The following is an 18154-nucleotide window of genomic DNA, read 5'->3' as shown; positions in this document are numbered from 1 at the left end:
GGACAAAATTCGTTCCTACGAAATAAAAACGGCGTAAACCAAATCACTTTTCTCTGTCATAGATATTTTCTTTTGTGTCTCATTTAGTTTAATGGATGTTCATTTTTTCTCCCTCCGCTCCCAGGATTGAAAATCCGGTTATCAAAATGCTTGATTGAAAAATGTCCTATCGTTCAAGAGTTGTCATGAAATGAACAGATAGAAAAATTAAATGTAGAACAAACTATTTGTGAATTAAAATGAAAGGGTAGGAAACTCCACAGGAAATTTATTGATTACGATTTCAAAACGTGATTTCCTCCTCGCGTAAATATTACTTATCCACTTTCCCATTTTCAACCCACCGCTTGTCTTCACACAGAATCTGTCGCGCTGTTCCAATCTTAATATCCGCTTTCTTCTCACATGCCCTTGGCATAATTTCACACGGAGGCTTGCGTATTCTCAGCTGGACGATTTCAAAACGTGATTTCCTCCTCGCGTAAATATTACTTATCCACTTTCCCATTTTCAACCCACCGCTTGTCTTCACACAGAATCGGTCGCGCTGTTCCAATCTTAATATCCGCTTTCTTCTCACATGCCCTTGGCATAATTTCACACGGAGGCTTCCGTATTCTCAGCTGAATTTCTGACTCGAGAAAATCGGAAAACCTGAACTTTTCGAAGGGTAAATCTTTGCGAGCTCGGATCCGCCAGTATTGTTCTAGGAGATTGGGCCAGCGTTGGGAGATGGGACGATGATATGCCTCCAGATCCATGTGGAATAGACGACGAATGTTTTCTGTGATGTACTAGAGGGGAATGTCTATGTGCCAGTTATGCCAGCCTAGTTAGATTGGTTGGTAGCGCGTCTGCCTTGTAAGCGCTAGGTCGCGGGTTCGATTCCCGCCCGGGGTGGATTTTATCCTGAACGGATAATGTTCGTTCTCGGAACGGCTGGCTTTCTCCCATCCTGTCTTCCTTCTCTCTTCGATTGCGGGACGATAAGACCTTAGCAGTTACAGTTCCTTCTATCGGGATAAAATTGTTCGTTCTCGGAACGGCTGGCTTTCTCCTATCCTGTCTTCCTTCTCTCTTCGATTGCGGGACGATAAGACCTTAGCAGTTACAGTTCCCTCTATTGGGATAAAATCCGTCCCGGGCGGGAATCGAAGACGTCACGGATTTTATCAGTGATAATTCGAGTACCAATATACCAATTGGTATTTAGATTACCTGAATATGTTTCCAGTTGGTAATGTTCATCATAGGCAGATGTTTTGCTTCGATATTGATCAGCTTCTTACCACTAATGTGATTGCTCTCAAAACTTTTCTGGAAATTTATTGAAATGATAAATTGGAAGTATTCTTGTCGCCTCTGATGAGAGACCTACTATGGGATGGGTATTGAACGACAAAAACATGAGTTTAATGCAGGGGTTGTTTTTTGTTTTCTAAAAATAATAATAATAAAAATGAGTTGCCCTATTAAACCCTGGCTCAATTTCCCCATTTGGCTCAATGACCTATTAACCATGGCTCAGTTACCCTATAAGGAAGCTCCAGACAGTGCTCTATCCAGTCTCCTACATTGGTGATATTCCACTGCCATGCTACGGGAGAATAGTACTGTACCACTCTGTTCATTACGTCTGCTGCGATTTCTTGTAGGGACTTGGGCTCGAAGAGGACAATGTAAGGCCTAGGAAGGACAAAAATGGTGAAAGTATGTAGCTAGGACAGAGAAAAATGGTGAAAGTATGTAGCTGGGACAGAGAAAAGAGTATGCGATTTCTTGTAGGGACTTGGGCTCGAAGAGGACAATGTAAGGCCTAGGAAGGACAAAAATGGTGAAAGTATGTAGCTAGGACAGACAAAAATGGTGAAAGTATGTAGCTGGGACAGAGAAAAATGGTGAAAGTATGTAGCTGGGACAGAGAAAAATGGTGAAAGTGTGTAGCTGGGACAGAGAAAAATGGTGAAAGTATGTAGCTGGGACAGAGAAAAAAGTATTTTTTTCAAGAGGTAACTGACTCTGCTAGGGTTTTATTATCCCGAAATCGAAGAGAGAAAGAAGATGGGATAAGAGAAAGCCAGGCGTTCGGAGAACGAACATTACCCGTTCAGGATAAAAACCGCCCGGACGGGAATCGAACCCACGGCCTAGCGCTTACAAGGCAGACGCGCTACCAATGAATTTAACCAACTAGGTTGGCACGGATAGCCATTACTGATAGCAGTTAAGATTAAGAATACGATCCTGGTGGGTACAAGTACTTACATATCGAAGATTCCCTGCAGCACTTGAAGTATTTTTGAAGAATTTACTAGCACTACTTTAGTCTGATGAATCACTGTTATGGCAGTGGTGGTGCATTTTCCATAGAGCCAGACGAACAGATGAGAAGCCTGTATGATAAAATTATTCTGGAGAACATGACGGTGAATTTTCTCTCCAGTATTTAATGTCCATCTGATTCAACATTGTCCCAATGAAAAAAATCAAGGCAATAGATATCCTAAGAAGGGTTCAAATATTTATTCTTAAAGTAAAGGAAGTAAAATGCACAAAATATCACGAAAACAAACAGAAAACCAGAGACAATAATGTTCCTAAGGAAGACAATATTTCAAAGGAAATTTATGTTCTTACTTTTTTAAAGAGATTTGACAGGGGGATCTGTAACTGCTAAGGTTTTAAAGTCCTGAAAGTGAACAGAGAAGAAAACAGGATAAAAAAAGACAGCCGTTCCGAGAACGACCCTTATCCGTTCAGGATAAAATCCGCCTCGGGCGGGAATCGACCCCGCGACCTAGCGCTTACAAGGCAGACGCGCTATCCCCCAAGCTAACTAGGCTGGCTTTAAAACAGTTTACAGTTGCAATATTTCCGCTGATTGTGATTTTATCTCGCATCCTGACAAACCTACTTATATCAATATCACAATGCCCAGACAACACGCGACCTGTTGATGCAACAGGTAACAGCTGTTAAAAAGGTGTTACACTAGCATTCCAGTTTGCTTCCCTGTCTAGCATTCCAGTAGAGTTTAACCCTCTACATTCAGATAACCTCTACAGTTCTTGGCTTCACATTTACATTTGACTTTATTGCTCCCTCCAGGCCGGGTTGGTTCTTTGGTAACACTCTTGTAGTAACTGAACGAAAGCTGTTCTCCCTTCTGAATATCACGGATAGCAAACAACGGCAGTCTATGTAGATTCGGATCCAAGCATTGGATATAAGCAGCATACACTGCTAGGTTAGGATCACACGAGTGATTGATAAAGTGTGAAATGTTACCAAAGTTACACGCATCTATCACGAAGGATGTGGATCCGTTGAAGTCTAAATTGAACAAATAAGTTTGATTATCACGTAACGAGGCTGCTTCGTATGTTAGAATTTCTCCCACATACTCCGTGACGTAGGTACCCTTGGGTATATCTTCTTACACGCATCTATCACGAAGGATGTGGATCCGTTGAAGTCTAAATTGAACAAATAAGTTTGATTATCACGTAACGAGGCTGCTTCGTAAGTTAGAATTTCTCCCACATACTCCGTGACGTAGGTACCCTTGGGTATATCTTCGAGTGTTTGAACACCCCAGCCACAGTCATTGTAAGTCTTATAGATCCCTAGTTTGATCTTGGTACCCAGCTGGATCACTCTGTTAGGACAGGATGCGTTACATTTACAATTCTTGTTACATTCATAGATTGGAGTACCTTGACCGATACGGAGACGTTTGTTCTCGTCATAAGCAGTCACGGAATCGTTGAGCTGGCCACAACAATATGAAGAATCTGGGAACAAACGAGTGATGGCAATTAGAAATTTACACAACGAAACCCCAACAATATTAGAGATCTATTTAAACTTTTGACTCCCTAACACAGGGTCAAGAAGTACCCTTGTATAACGTTATTACAATACTGGGTGTAGAACCCAGGATCTTCTGCAGGGCACAAATGGACAACTGGGAACTTACCTCGACAATTATCCACACACTCGCACCATATGATTGGTTCTTCATTCACTATGACCCCCTCCGCAGGAATGTTATGATTCGTATGTGTGAAGTTAGCAGGAACACAAGACAAGTCCACATTGTTAATAACATAGATAGGCGCTACGGCATTCCCCGTGGTCACATTAATCTCCATCTCATAGCGCTTTAGATTCTCCATCTGGATGAGACGTTTATCATAGAGGAAGGACGTGATGAGTTGTTCCCGAAGATAATCCAGCTCTGCTTTATTAGTTTTAATAAGTTGAGGATTACGCGCAAAGTTTCGTATGTGGCCATTGATTTCTTGAACATCGACCTTCGGAATGTACATTTCTCCGCGATCATTACGAAATCTTTGAACGAAAATATCGAGAAGTTCATCCGTGTGTTGAGACAAGAACTTCTTCAGATGTTGAAACCGAAACTCGACAGGGTTCAGCGGTTTGTTCATCTGTTTCAATTTGTAATGATATACAAGTTCCAGACAATTGTTCAGATTCTCGAGCGGTTCCCACGTGCACTCGGCCTCGTCAAAACCTTTCCATTTGACTTTGTAGAGAAACCTCTCCGGTCCCAACTCTGTATGGTCGACAATCTTTTCCACTTCGAACACAGAATTGTGTGCAGGACTCTGGAAATTAAGAGGAAGAGGGGTTTAGTTTCAATAAGAAATAATTATATTTTATACGATAGGATAGGCTACATTTTATTATTCATACTTTTTTCTCTCCCCCCCCCATCCCTCCAGACATGTATATTGGAGATAAAGTAGAAAGATGTAGGTATGTACATAATGTACCTACCAAGTTTTACTTACATTTTGAACAGAATTCACAGCTTCAAGTTGATCCTCTTTTTTCATGTTTTTCACATCTTTTGAACAGCCCAGTTTGGTACCCAAATTGAGCTTGGTAGATCTCTTTGGTTCTATTGAAGGACTGCCAAGTAGACTTCGTTTGGGAGATTTCTTTCCAAAATCATAAATGGGAGGTGAATTCAAACTGGCCCATTCTCTCTTCTGTGAAAATATAAACAAAAATTAAACAACTATTGTAAAATGTGTTTTCATAGTGGGTAGATACAGTTCTTTTCAAAATAAGTGAAGACCTTACAGGAAGATTTAAACCTTTTAATAAATTTATAATAAACATACAGCCTTATAGGTACCTATAGTACAAATGTTAAAGGCCATTCCACCTCCCAATCATCTTCACTCCATATGGCTGAAACTAAGGTGATCCAAGTTAAGGTACCTATAGTACAAATGTTAAAGGCCATTCCACCTCCCAATCATCTTCACTCCATATGGCTGAAACTAAGGTGATCCAAGTTACTCACTTTGAAAAAGTTACTGGATGCCTGTTCTCGATCAGTCTTATCATCTCGTGTTCTAGGAGGCTGAAACTAAGGTGATCCAAGTTACTCACTTTGAAAAAGTTACTGGATGCCTGTTCTCGATCAGTCTTATCATCTCGTGTTCTAGGTGTGTATTCCGGTGATATATTGGTTATTGTTGGATATTCAGATTTAATTGAGGTAATTTTCACCTCTGGTTCCTCTAGTTTAATTTCAACCTGATTCAGATCAGGTTTTTGTTCCACTTCTTGCACATCTGTATCCTGTTCCACATCGGAAATACTATAGTCCGAAGAAGAAACACATATCACATCATCGTCGTCTGACATATTTGCTTGGATCTTGTTTCACCTCTAGTTTAATTTCAACCTGATTCAGATCAGGTTTTTGTTCCACTTCTTGCACATCTGTATCCTGTTCCATATCGGAAATACTATAGTCCGAAGAAGAAACACATATCACATCATCGTCGTCTGACATATTTGCTTAGATCTTGTTTCCTTTGTTAGGTATCTATTTGCTTTGATGCGTTGCTTGAAGGGTGAATTGGTCTGAAATGAAGAACAAATTATTATGATGTTTGTCAAAGTTTAGAAGGTATAATAGGTATGTAACTTGGTCTAGAGAGGGGTGGGTATTACATTAGGTTTGTATGCCTGACTATAGAGTCTACCGTTGTATCTTACTCAGGCTGGGGTCTACCTTGCATTTACAAGTAGTTACCTCTGAGCAGTCTCAAAGATATACCTACCTGATCTGTCTCTGAATATGCTCAGGGTTAAAAACCACTTCAAACATGAGGTGTTAGATCCCAGCCTCAATTTTAAAACCGATTTAGCATTCCCCAAGGGAGATGTTTGTCAAAGTTCAGAAGGTATAATAGGTATGTAACTTGGTCTAGAGAGGGGTGGGTATTACATTAGGTTTGTATGCCTGACTCCAGAGTCTAACGTTGTATCTTACTCAGGCTGGGGTCTACCTTGCATTTACAAGTAGTCATCTCTGAGCAGTCTCAAAGACTATACCTACCTGATCTGTCTCTGAATATGCTCAGGGTTAAAAACCACTTCAAATATGAGGTGTTAGATCCCAGCCACCCAGCCTCAATTTTAAAACCGATTTAGCATTCCCCAAGGGTTTTGTTGACAAATTTAGTGTACTCAAGTAGATACAGAATCAAAACTATACTTACTTACAAGTCAATTACTTAGTTTCAATGGACTGTACATGAAGTTCAAACTGTGCTTTCAGACTTGTTTAACAATAAGTAGTTACTACTGCGATTATAGGAAAATCACTATTTACAAAATAATGATCACTGAAGGAATCACAAGAGGAAAAGAGGCGAAAAGAGGAAAGAACAAGGGAAAATGGTAACTTTGTTTATGAGGAGATATCCTATGGGAAGCCTCGAGCTCATGAGTTTTCCATCTTGTCATGATAATGTAACAAAAGGACACTTGGGTCCAAATACCACAGTACAGTCAGCGACAGGAACTCACGAAATCAAACCTTCCAATAGGATCATACTAAGGTAAAAGGTAGAGAGAATCAGGTGGAGAGATGACTTAGTATTTTGGGTAGGCAGAGTAAGCTGGCTTGTAAGCTGGAGCGGCGTAAGCTGGGGCGGCGTATTTGGGGGCAGCGTAAGATGGAGCGTATCCGCCTTCCTTCTTGACGACAGCGTTGAATCCGTTGTAGCCGTCAGCGGTGTACTCAACGATTCTCTTGGAACCGTCAGCCTCAACGAGGGAGTAGTATCCGGAAACGTAGTCTCCATCGCGGCTCTCGTGTTGGGACTTGATGTCTCCGGTGTAAGAGTCAGCGACATCGTAGGCAAAGTCGTACTTGGGGTGAGCGTCTGGGTAGACTTCAGCCTTGTAAGCTGGGGCGGCGTAGCCGTGACCTCCGTAGGATGGGGCGGAGTAGTATTGACATTGAGCCACCACGGCGACGGCAGCCAAAACGATAGCGATCTGTGAACAGGAGGCAGAATGGGAACATTAGAGGGAGAAGTAGATAATGGGACGAATGTGAACAGTGGAAAATGACAAGATGAAAACCTACCTATGGGAATGGGGAAGAAGTAAAACTATACAACAGGAAAAGTCCTTGATAGGAAGGAAAACTATGAAAATGGAAGAAGGAAAGCTAAGGAAATATTAACAAAGGGGAAAGAAAAACAAGATGAAAAAGCAAAATTGAGGGGGGAAAACTAAGGAATTAGAAAAAATAACAATGAAAAGTAAAAAAAAGAAAAAAAAAATACCATCAAACATGAAACCAGGAAAAGATTTAGATATAAAACAATAAACAAAGAAGGGATAAAAAACTCAATCCTCGGTCTATCATCTGATATAACCCGTTGGGCCTTGGGCCCGAGAGTAAACCAGAGAATGTCGAGAAAAGACGCAAAGAAAATCAGGAAATTTAGGGCTAACAAAAACACAAGTTAAAACACCAAAACACTTGAGGAAAAAGAACAAAATAGTTTCTGTTTTGAAAGTTAACACCATCACTGATACCTATTCGGAACAATTTTATACTTTTATGCGAAAAAAAGACGAAATATTTTAAAATTAAAAATTTATATTAATCCAAAAAAGTACGAACCTTTGCAGACATGGTTAAGATTTGTTGGTTTGGTTGTGTGTGTACTGAGATACGACTGAGAACTGATACCAAAGTTGAACCGGTTCCAAGCTTTTATACTGACTTATTGTTCCAGGTATTATGGAGGGATTTTTTATAGTGGGTTTTTATGTCATGGGAGTTGATGGTAGGGAGGATGTCAGCAGTAATAGATTCCTTGGCAAGAATGTCAACTCTGTCATTGCCTTGGATTCCTTTATGACTAGGAATCCAACAAAATTTGATGTCAATGTTTTTGGATGAACATGTTTCAAGTAAATTATGTATGTGAGCTATGATTGGTTTTTGAAGGAATATACTGTGCAAATGTTTTAGAGAGCTGAGGGAGTCTGAGTATATTATATATTGGTGGTGAGAGGAGGAATCTGAGTAGTGAATAGATATGATGTATTTGAGGCATTCTATTATAGCAATGAGTTCTGCAGATAATATTGAGGTTAATGGGTTTAATTTGAAAGATTTTTCGACAATACCGATTTTAAAGGCGCACCCAGTGTTATTAGAGGATTTGGAGCCATCTACAATCACTTATTCACTTGATTTTTCCTTCCATTTTCAAAAATTCCCGCCACAGAGGTAATGTTCATGGAGGCTATTTTTGATTTCGTAATTTTTTGAAGCATTCTATCAAATAATCGACAGAAATAGGTGACTTTTTGAAAATCGAGGTTGTCTATTAGGACTTTTCACTTTTTCCTGTTCAGTTTTCACTTGATTTTTTCCTTCTATTTTCAAAAATTCCCGCCACAGAGGAATGTTCAAGGAGGTTAGCGTGTGATGGACAGCGCAAGATCGTTCGAGAAAAAGTGAGGCCATAGTTTCGTTCCTCGTGTGAATAAGGCCTTAACCGATTTTCTTCTCAAAAATTCAAATTTACCGTTATTTTTTTTTTTTATTACTTTCTTCTTTTTCAGCACTTCAGCCACCCGAAACCCGAAATATGGCTCACAATCTTCTTACAACGTACAACGAAGAACTGAAGAAAATAGAAACTATACAGGAAGAGTTGAGAACAGGTAAGCTTCGCGTTAAACATTTTGAAATACCTGGTTCAATTTAAACCAACTGGATAAAGATGAAGTAGGTACAATGTTGACAGCCTAGTTTATATTAAGGAGCGCGGTAGCGCTCCGCCCCGCCAAGTCAAGAAAGTTTGACCGCGCTACTATAGAGATATGTACCTATCTAGCTTGGAAGCTAGCGCGTCTGCCTTACACCTAAGCGTTAGGCCGCGGGTTCGATTCCTGCCCGGGACGGATTTTATCCTGAACAGATAAGATTCGTTCTGGGAACGGCTGGCTTTCTAGTATCCTGTCCTCCTTCGGTCTTCGATTTCGGAACGACAAGACCTATTATACCTAGTTCCCTGTTCCCTCTTTCAAACCTACCTGTGCTTTCAGACTTGTTTAACAATAAGTAGTTACTACTGCGATTATAGGAAAATCAGGAATTTCAGGGAACAAGAAATACAGGAATTAGCCGAATTAGGACTTTTCCCTGTTCAGTTCAGTTTCATTATTAACAGTTTTATTATAGCACGCACATGTAACTTTTTATTTATATTACGGTGTAATAATTAAATAATAATAAAAAAAAAAAAAAAAAACTCAAAGGCGTCTCACGGGTTTTCTCTCACGTTTCAGTGAATCAACAAATAGCATCGATGGAGTTGGAAGCCAAGAGATCTCAACGAGAATACGAAGAGTGGTGTGCTGAAAATCAGAGACTGAAGAGCGAAAAGTTAAACGCTCAACTGACATTGAACCAGGAGGTTCTCATATTAGAAATTCATAACGAGGAAAAAGCTCGCGTCTTACTCAGGAGGAGTGAAGAAATAGAAAGAGCGGTAAGTTTAGACGAGGAATAGATATTACCTATTAGGCATAGGCCTGGCTCGTATTAGAAATCGAGGAATAGGTAGGTACCTACCTACCTAAAACAACCGTGATCGATAGTTATACTCAGGTACCTACCTATATTTTGTGCTTTCAGACTTGTTTAACAATAAGTAGTTACTACTGCGATTATAGGAAAATCAGGAATTTCAGGGAACAAGAAATACAGGAATTGGAGACTTTTCCCTGTTCAGTTTTCACTTGATTTTTTCCTTCCATTTTCAAAAATTCCCGCCACAGAGGTAATGTTCAAGGAGGCTAGCGTGTGATGGACAGCGCAAGATCGTTCGAGAAAAAGTGAGGCCATAGTTTCGTTCTTCGTGTGAATAAGGCCTTAACCGATTTTCTTCTCAAAAATTCAAATTTACCGTTTTTATTACTTTCTTCTTCTTCAGCCTTCTCAAAAATTCAAATTTACCGTTTTTTTTTTTTTTTTTTACTTTCTTCTTTTTCAGTACTTCAGCCACCCGAAACCCGAAATATGGCTCACAATCTTCTTACAACGTACAACGAAGAACTGAAGAAAAGAGAAACTATACAGGAAGAGTTGAGAACAGGTTGGTAAGCTTCGCGACATTTTGAAATACCTGGTTCAATTTAAACCAACTGGATAAAGATGAAGTAGGTACAATGTTGACAGCCTAGTTTATATACCTATGTATGTAGCTTGGAAGCTAGCGCGTCTGCCTTATAAGCGCTAGGCCGCGGGTTCGATTCCCGCCCGGGACGGAAAGATTACCATTTTGAAATCCATGAATAAAGGTAATAAATAATATTATTCTCATTGTATTAATTAAAAAGCAACACAACACGTTTTTCACCTTTTGACCAAGTTTAGTGCATTGTGTGTTCTAATTGAATTTTATGTGTACCTAATTCACAATAATGATAATGAGAAAAAGTTGTAAAATTAACTTGGTCACAATATCACCACACATAGGTTCACAATGACAGACTAGCGGTATAGGTACTAAAATTTTATTATTTATCGAAAGAATAAAACAATTAGCTTTAATTAGCCACACATATACTCGTACCTATTTTACGTAATATTGTTATGTATTTTAGATAATGTATATTACCTATTAAGTACCTAGTCCTAGAATTACAATAGGTATGCACATCGCCGAATACACTGATACACATTAGTTCGAGAATATTCAGAATCCTAATCATTTATATTAGTGGAGACGCCAAAACTCGAGTGAAGATGCTTTAGCAAAGAGATTAGATTATTAATTAAAAAGCAACACAACACGTTTTTCACCTTTTGACCAAGTTTAGTGCATTGTGTGTTCTAATTGAATTTTATGTGTACCTACCTAATTCACAATAATGATAATGAGAAAAGGTTGTAAAATTAACTTGGTCACAATATCACCACACATAGGTCCACAATGACAGACTAGGTACCTATATGTATACCTACTAAAATTTTATTATTTATCGAAAGAATAAAACAATTAGCTTTAATTAGCCACACATACTCGTAGGTATTTGTACGAAGGTACCTATTTTACGTAATATTGTTATGTATTTTAGATAATGTATATTACCTACTAACTAGTCCTAGAATTACAATAGGTAGGCACATCACCGAATACACTGATACACATTATGTTCGAGAATATTCAGAATCCCATCAATCATTCATATTAGTGGATACGCCAAAACTCGAGTGAAGATGCTTTAGCAAAGAGATTAGATTAAGTAATTAGGTAGGTAGGTAATTAGTAATCAGGTATGACTATTTTACGTAATATTGTTATGTATTTTAGATAATGTATATTACCTACTAACTAGTCCTAGAGTTACAATAGGTAGGCACATCGCCGAATACACTGATACACATTATGTTCGAGAATATTCAGAATCCCAATCATTCATATTAGTGGAGACGCCAAAACTCGAGTGAAGATGCTTTAGCAAAGAGATTAGATTAAGTAATTAGGTAATTAGTAATCAGGTATGGTATGCATAATACATTATGTTTTCTAATATCCCAATTTAGTTGCCCCTTCAAATTCACGAAAAAAAGTTAATCCGCATTATATTACGATTATTTTAATCTAGAATAAATTATCTCTGCAAATTTAGTAGGTAATCAAGGCTAGCAACCTACCTATCAATTCATTTACCAGAGTAGATCTCGAGTTTTGGAGTCTCCACTAATCTCGAGTTTTGGAGTCTCCACTAATCTCGAGTTTTGGAGTCTCCACTAATCTCGAGTTTTGGAGTCTCCACTAATCTCGAGTTTTGGAGTCTCCACTAATCACGAGTTTTGGAGTCTCCACTAATCTCGAGTTTTGGCATCTCCGCTAATCTCGAGTTTTAGCATCTCCACTAATTTCGAGTTTTCGAGTCTCCACTAATTTCGAGTTTTAGCATCTCCACTAATCTCGAGTTTTGGAGTTTCCCCTAATCTCGAGTTTTAGCATCTCCACTAATCTCGAGTTTTGGAGTCTCCACTAATCTCGATTTTTGGCATCTCCACTAATCTCGAAGCTACAAGTTTTCAGCTAGAAGTTTTCACTTTGTATCTTGGGTTCTGCATAATCGGAGGTAAATCCTTCCGTTGTCCCTCGCATAGCATGTCCCCACTCCCTTCTCTCCCATCCAACATTATGTGAATCAGCGCCCATAGACTCCAAGCTCCAAGTTTTCAGCTAGAAGTTTTCACTTTGTATCTTGGGTTCTGCATAATCTGAGGTAAATTCTTCCGTTGTCCCTCGCATAGCATGTCCCCACTCCCTTCTCTCCCATGCAACATTATGTAACTTAATTGGTATCATTTATTCGACTTCGACATATCACATAATTATTTTACACCTCTATTAGGGAACACGTTCGATTTTTCAATCATCATTACTACAAAGTCGTAGGTAGACACATGTAATAGTCATAACTTGAAATGCCCATATCAATTGAATATAGCTCAATCAATAATCAAGTCCAAATGATACCGCTCCATTAGTTCAAATTGGCTACTTAATAATAATATGTCGATCATTTGGGCTGATGGGGAGATTTTTATTGAAATTAAATTCCAATGTCTGACCTACTGCTGTAATGGTGAAGGTCGCAAACTTCTAATTCAGAGGTCAAAGGTTTGACAATACGCGAGGGTGTTGGGATTAAAAGTTGCCCAATTATAAGAGGCCGAGCCAAGGGGAACATGCTTCAACCTTTGTCACATTAAAAGTTGTGTCCACTGTCCAAGCATAGTCGACGCCGTCGATCAACGTCGACTGAAACCGTACACGGCCTCGACAACATAGATTCACGTGTTCACCTCGTCAATCGACGGGGTCGACTTTGTGTGGACACAGCTTTAGAATTAGAGGTGAATCAGAATCTATCAATCAATCAATCAATCAGGTGGCATACCTCGCCTTAGTCCATAACTTGAAATGCCCATATCAATTGAATATAGCTCAATCAATAATCAAGTCCAAATGATACCGCTCCATTAGTTCAAATTGGCTACGTAATAATAATATGTCGATCATTTGGGCTGATGGGGAGATTTTTATTGAAATTAAATTCCAATGTCTGCTGACCTACTGCTGTAATGGTGAAGGTCGCAAACTTCTAATTCAGAGGTCAAAGGTTCGACAATACGCGAGGGTGTTGGGATTATAAGTTGCCCAATTATAAGAGGCCGAGCCAAGAGGAACATGTTTCAACCTTTGTCGCATTAAAAGTTGTGTCCACTGTCCAAGCATACCTACTCGACGTCGATCGACGTCGAGTAAAACCGTACACTGCCTCGACAACATAGATTCACGTGTTCACCTGCAAACTTCTAATTCAGAGGTCAAAGGTTCGACAATACGCGAGGGTGTTGGGATTATAAGTTGCCCAATTATAAGAGGCCGAGCCAAGGGGAACATGCTTCAACCTTTGTCGCATTAAAAGTTGTGTCCACTGTCCAAGCATCGTACACTGCCTCGACAACATAGATTCACGTGTTCACCGCGTCAATCGACAGGGTCGACTTTGTGTGGACACAGCTTTAGAATTAGAGGTGGCATACCTCGCTTTAGTGAGTCGTTCTTTTATCTGTTTAGGATAAAGTCGCCGTGGGTGGGAATCGAACCCGCCACCTAGCTCTTACAAGGCAGACTCGTCACCCTCCAAGCTACCTAGGCTGGCTCAATTTATCATTAGTGCGGTACCAAATACATATCTAAACCAAGTAAGGTATGATAAGTGATAAGAATTCTCTTACAAGGCAGACTCGTCACCCTCCAAGCTACCTAGGCTGGCTCAATTTATCATTAGTGCGGTACCAAATACATATCTAAACCAAATAAGGTATGATAAGTGATAAGAATAATTAGACGATATCTTCTACCTGTGTCTACTAATGGCAGGGTTACAGTTACTAGTGCTAGTGATGATTAATGAGTTACCTATTGGTATGTGGGTTTGAACTTAAAGATAACAAGATCAAGTTTGAAACTTCTTGCAATGTCAGACGAGCTCGATTATCGAAAACTTGGACTAAATTCTAGAAACCAAAAAAATGTGAATGCTGAATATAAATCACTTTTTTGTTCAAGATTAACATTGAAGATATTGAGGATTAGGTAAAAACTATCAGGAGGTATGTACTAACAGACATGGTTATTTTATCGAAAACTTGGACTAAATTCTAGAAACCAAAAAAATGTGAATGCTGAATATAAATCACTTTTTTGTTCAAGATTAACATTGAAGAAGAAGAGGAATGGAGGATTAGGTAAAAACTATCAGGAGGTATGTACCTACAAACAGACATGGTTATTTTAAAATGTATTTATCGGTACCTACTTATTGATAGGTACTTATTCTAGTCTTAGTAGGTACATAGGCACCTACTGAATAGTCTTACCTATTACAATTACAACATTATTGAAATGACACTATTCATCATTTATCACGAAGTACCTACACCAGTATTCCCCACATAACACGGAAGTTAAGAACAGTCGAGTGTGGTCGGTAGCTGGCTGGAAGGTTGATCGTCTGTTTTTTCAGTGCACTCATGTAATTTTCAAGGGGCCCTCATGGATGTCCAAACCTTTGTTGTTCAATAAATAATTATTCGTCAATTTTCGTTTTTATGTTTTTGACAAATAATATTTACTGTATTACAAACCGACATCGATAGACTGACTAACTACAGTCCTAATAAATACTCATGAGTTTAATAACTAAATGTCAAAGTCTTCTCAATTCCGAATCCCAGACTTCAGGACCCTAGGATACATCATGGCGCAAGCCGGCTGGGATCGAACCCACGCCCTCCTGTTTACCAGGCGAGCGTCTTGACCACTACGCTACCGAGGCAGGTATTTTATCCTGAACAGATAAGATTCGTTCTGGGAACGGCTGGCTTTCTAGTAGGTATCCTGTCTTCCTTCGGTCTTCGATTTCGGAACGACAACACCTATTATAGTTCTATCACTACATTCATGGGCTGAGTTTTTGAGGAGGATGAGGTCAGGAACTTGGCCTTATTTTTACAGGGAATGTTTTTGGTGGGATATAGTTTACCGATCTGCTGTTTGGTGGTGATCTTGATTCTTAAAATTCGGGTTGAATAAACTGCGTAATAACGACTCCATGTACAAAATTTGAGGTGCCATTTGGCAAGCGCCATTTTCAGTAAACTCGGGTTGACGAATTCTCGCGGAGTTGTGCGTTCACGAGTTGTACGCTCTACACAAAAATGTATGTGGCAACCCCGGGTTCGCTCTTAGTTCTAAAAGGGCTCGTCGATTTTCACAAATCCAAATCATGATGCAAAGGGACGGAAGCGGTAACTTACCTAGCTCCCATTTCAACCACACCACTATTGCGGGAGAACAAATAAGAATTCAACAAGATGGAGATGAGGGGGGAGACTCAATTACATTACTAGAAAAGTATTATTAGAGAAAGCGATGAGCAAACGAAATAGTTTGTTTGTTTCTGTAAGTTGAAACTCAGGGTTGTACAACTTGTACATATACAATCTACATTTGTACAATGTGTGTCTGTGGAAATAAACAAGTAGGACTTTAGTGTTGGATTTAAAGTTTATGTTGTAAGTTTGTGTGCGGCAGATATATGTAGATATAACTTCTTGCTGGTACAGCAGATATAATACTTCTTGGAACCTTGGAAGGCAACTCCATAGCTGGAGAATATCAATGTGAGGGTTTTTCAAAAATTTCGCCTGCGGCGCTCTAATTTATTTTGCTCACTTTAGCGTTCAGCTAAAATTAGGATAGGAAAATATCTAGCAAAATTTTCAAAAATTTCGCCTGCGGCACTCTATTTTATTTTGCTCACTTTAGCGTTCGGTGTGTTGGGAAACTTGTAATCAAATTTGTTTACTAATCTAGGTTGTGTGCATTGGAATACGAGAATACAAGGAGGGGAAGGAGAAATAACAAAAGGTTTATAATATGTACCTCGAAAAATACAGCCAGAGCCGTACTTTTTGAAAAATTTCGCCTGCGGCGCTGAAAATTTTAAGTTCGATCAGCCCAAACTGGGGGCCCCGCGCCTTTGAAACTGCCCCGGGCCCCGCGGGGGGCTAATCCGGCCCTAATATCTAGCAAAATTTTCAAAAATTTCGCCTGCGGCACTCTATTTTATTTTGCTCACTTTAGCGTTCAGCGAAAATTAGGATAAGAACATTCTACGAATTATTTACGTCAAAAAATTAACTTGTGACAAGCATGAGGCACATATCTACCTACTTTTTGAAAAATTTCGCCTGCGGCGATGAAAATTTTAAGTTCGATCAGCCCAAACTGGGGGCCCCGCGCCTTTGAAACTGCCCCGGGCCCCGCGGGGGGCTAATCCGGCCCTGAGATTAAGTAATTAGGTAGGTAGGTAATTAGTAATCAGATAAGGTATGTATAATACATTATGTTTTCTAATATCCCAATTTAGTTGCCCCTTCAAATTCACGAAAAAAATCCGCATTATATTACGATTATTTTAATATAGAATAAATTATCTCTGCAAATTTAGTAGGTAATCAAGGCTAGCAACCTACCTATCAATTCATTTACCAGAGTACATACATAGAAACCTGCTATATCTACAGATATAGACGGGCTAGGACTGTTAGAAGTATTAAATTACTAAAATTACGACATTGTCTGTGAATTAATTGTGTTCGATCCAGTTTCGAGACTATAGTCAGCTGTTACGCTTTAAATACTGACAGTTACTTGAGTTGATGAGTTATGCCGTTTTGGGCAACTATGGCTAGAGTAGGTAAATGATTTGGCAATCAATAGTATATAGGTATGCATAATTGCATATATTTGTATATCACTCTTTATTTCTTCTTTAACTTTTCCAATTTACCAAAGGGGCTCACTGCTAAAAGCATCTCTACTTTCTTCATTAAAAAAAAAAAAAAAAAAAAAAAAGGCCCTCCTTAAATTTCAATTCGCAAGGACAGTGTGGTCAATTCATGTTCAATTTGGACATTGTCTGTGAATTAATTGTGTTCGATCCAGTTTCGAGACGATAGTCAGCTGTTACGCTTTGAATACTGACAGTTACTTGAGTTGTTGAGTTACCTATGATGCCGTTTTGGGCAGGCTAGAGTAGGTAAATGAATTGGCAATCAACAGTAGGTATGCAGGTATTTGTATATCACTCTTTATTTCTTCTTTAACTTTTCCAATTTACCAAAGGGGCTCACTGCTAAAAGCATTTCTATTCGAGTTTTGGCGTCTCCACTAATCTCGAGTTTTGGAGTCTCCACTAATCTCGAGTTTTAGCATCTCCACTAATCTCGAGTTTTAGCATCTCCACTAATCTCGAGTTTTAGCATCTCCACTAATCTCAAGTTTTGGAGTCTCCACTAATTTTGAGTTTTAGCATCTCCACTAATCTCGAGTTTTAATGTACCACAAAGCATGGATGCCTGAACAAATCATTACTACTAAACTTTTTTTAGCTTGCGACAAGGGATTATCTCCACATTTTTTTTATTATACACTATACAACTTCAGCTTATTACTATGGGTTAATTCAATTATTACAACGTATCTCCTCTTCCCTCACTCCTGTACGACACGCTCCCTGTTGCCTTCCTAAATGGAGGCTAATACGTCTTGGGGTTCTTATGTTTCAGACTTTTGAAGATCGACGTTGTTGAACCTCGACCTCAGATACCCGCGACTAAGTATGATAACCGGCCCGCCACAAGCTCTAATCACCTCTACCGGTTTTTGAATCTAATCACCTCATGAGG

At 39.2% G+C, this 18154-nt stretch overlaps 4 protein-coding genes across 5 annotated transcripts in view; 1 reads left to right on the top strand and 3 right to left on the bottom strand.

Moving 5' to 3' along the window:
• Positions 1-113: 113 nt before the first annotated feature.
• Positions 114-2362, bottom strand: LOC103507854. The gene is made up of 5 exons (XM_008472371.2): positions 2266-2362; positions 1533-1686; positions 1219-1317; positions 486-794; positions 114-310 (listed from the first exon to the last, which is right to left on the bottom strand). Coding segments are annotated over exons 1-4 (561 nt in total). The 5' UTR covers positions 2268-2362; the 3' UTR covers positions 114-310; positions 486-488.
• A 137-nt stretch (positions 2363-2499) lies between these two features.
• LOC103507862 (histone-lysine N-methyltransferase SUV39H2) lies at positions 2500-6656 on the bottom strand. Of its 2 annotated transcripts, none has more exons than XM_026822623.1 (7): positions 6549-6656; positions 5849-5907; positions 5428-5697; positions 4818-5018; positions 3980-4631; positions 3507-3794; positions 2500-3393 (listed from the first exon to the last, which is right to left on the bottom strand). In XM_026822623.1, the coding sequence occupies exons 3-7, from the start codon at positions 5683-5685 to the stop codon at positions 3035-3037; spliced, it is 1758 nt and encodes a 585-aa protein (XP_026678424.1). In that variant the 5' UTR covers positions 5686-5697; positions 5849-5907; positions 6549-6656; the 3' UTR covers positions 2500-3034. The 2 variants fall into 2 exon arrangements, with proteins under 2 accessions (XP_026678424.1, XP_026678423.1); XM_026822622.1 differs by having other exon boundaries at positions 2502-3303; positions 3447-3794.
• Positions 6657-6662: 6 nt separating this feature from the next.
• Positions 6663-8067, bottom strand: LOC103507855 (cuticle protein 7-like). Its single transcript, XM_008472372.2, has 2 exons — positions 7970-8067; positions 6663-7332 (listed from the first exon to the last, which is right to left on the bottom strand). The coding sequence occupies exons 1-2, from the start codon at positions 7979-7981 to the stop codon at positions 6925-6927; spliced, it is 420 nt and encodes a 139-aa protein (XP_008470594.1). The 5' UTR covers positions 7982-8067; the 3' UTR covers positions 6663-6924.
• Positions 8068-8925: 858 nt separating this feature from the next.
• Positions 8926-18154, top strand: part of LOC108252217 — a 44311-nt gene continuing 35082 nt past the window's right edge. The window contains exons 1-2 of the mRNA XM_026822626.1: positions 8926-9024; positions 9652-9854. Coding sequence (XP_026678427.1) covers positions 8949-9024; positions 9652-9854 — 279 coding nt within the window. The 5' untranslated portion in view covers positions 8926-8948. The remainder of the gene's footprint in view (positions 9025-9651; positions 9855-18154) is intronic.

The sequence above is a fragment of the Diaphorina citri genome, unplaced genomic scaffold (genome assembly GCF_000475195.1).
Source record: "Diaphorina citri unplaced genomic scaffold, Diaci psyllid genome assembly version 1.1 scaffold347, whole genome shotgun sequence".
Lineage (NCBI taxonomy): Eukaryota > Metazoa > Arthropoda > Insecta > Hemiptera > Psyllidae > Diaphorina > Diaphorina citri.
Note: the sequence above shows the minus strand (reverse complement) of the source record. Positions and strands in the feature narration are given on the sequence as shown.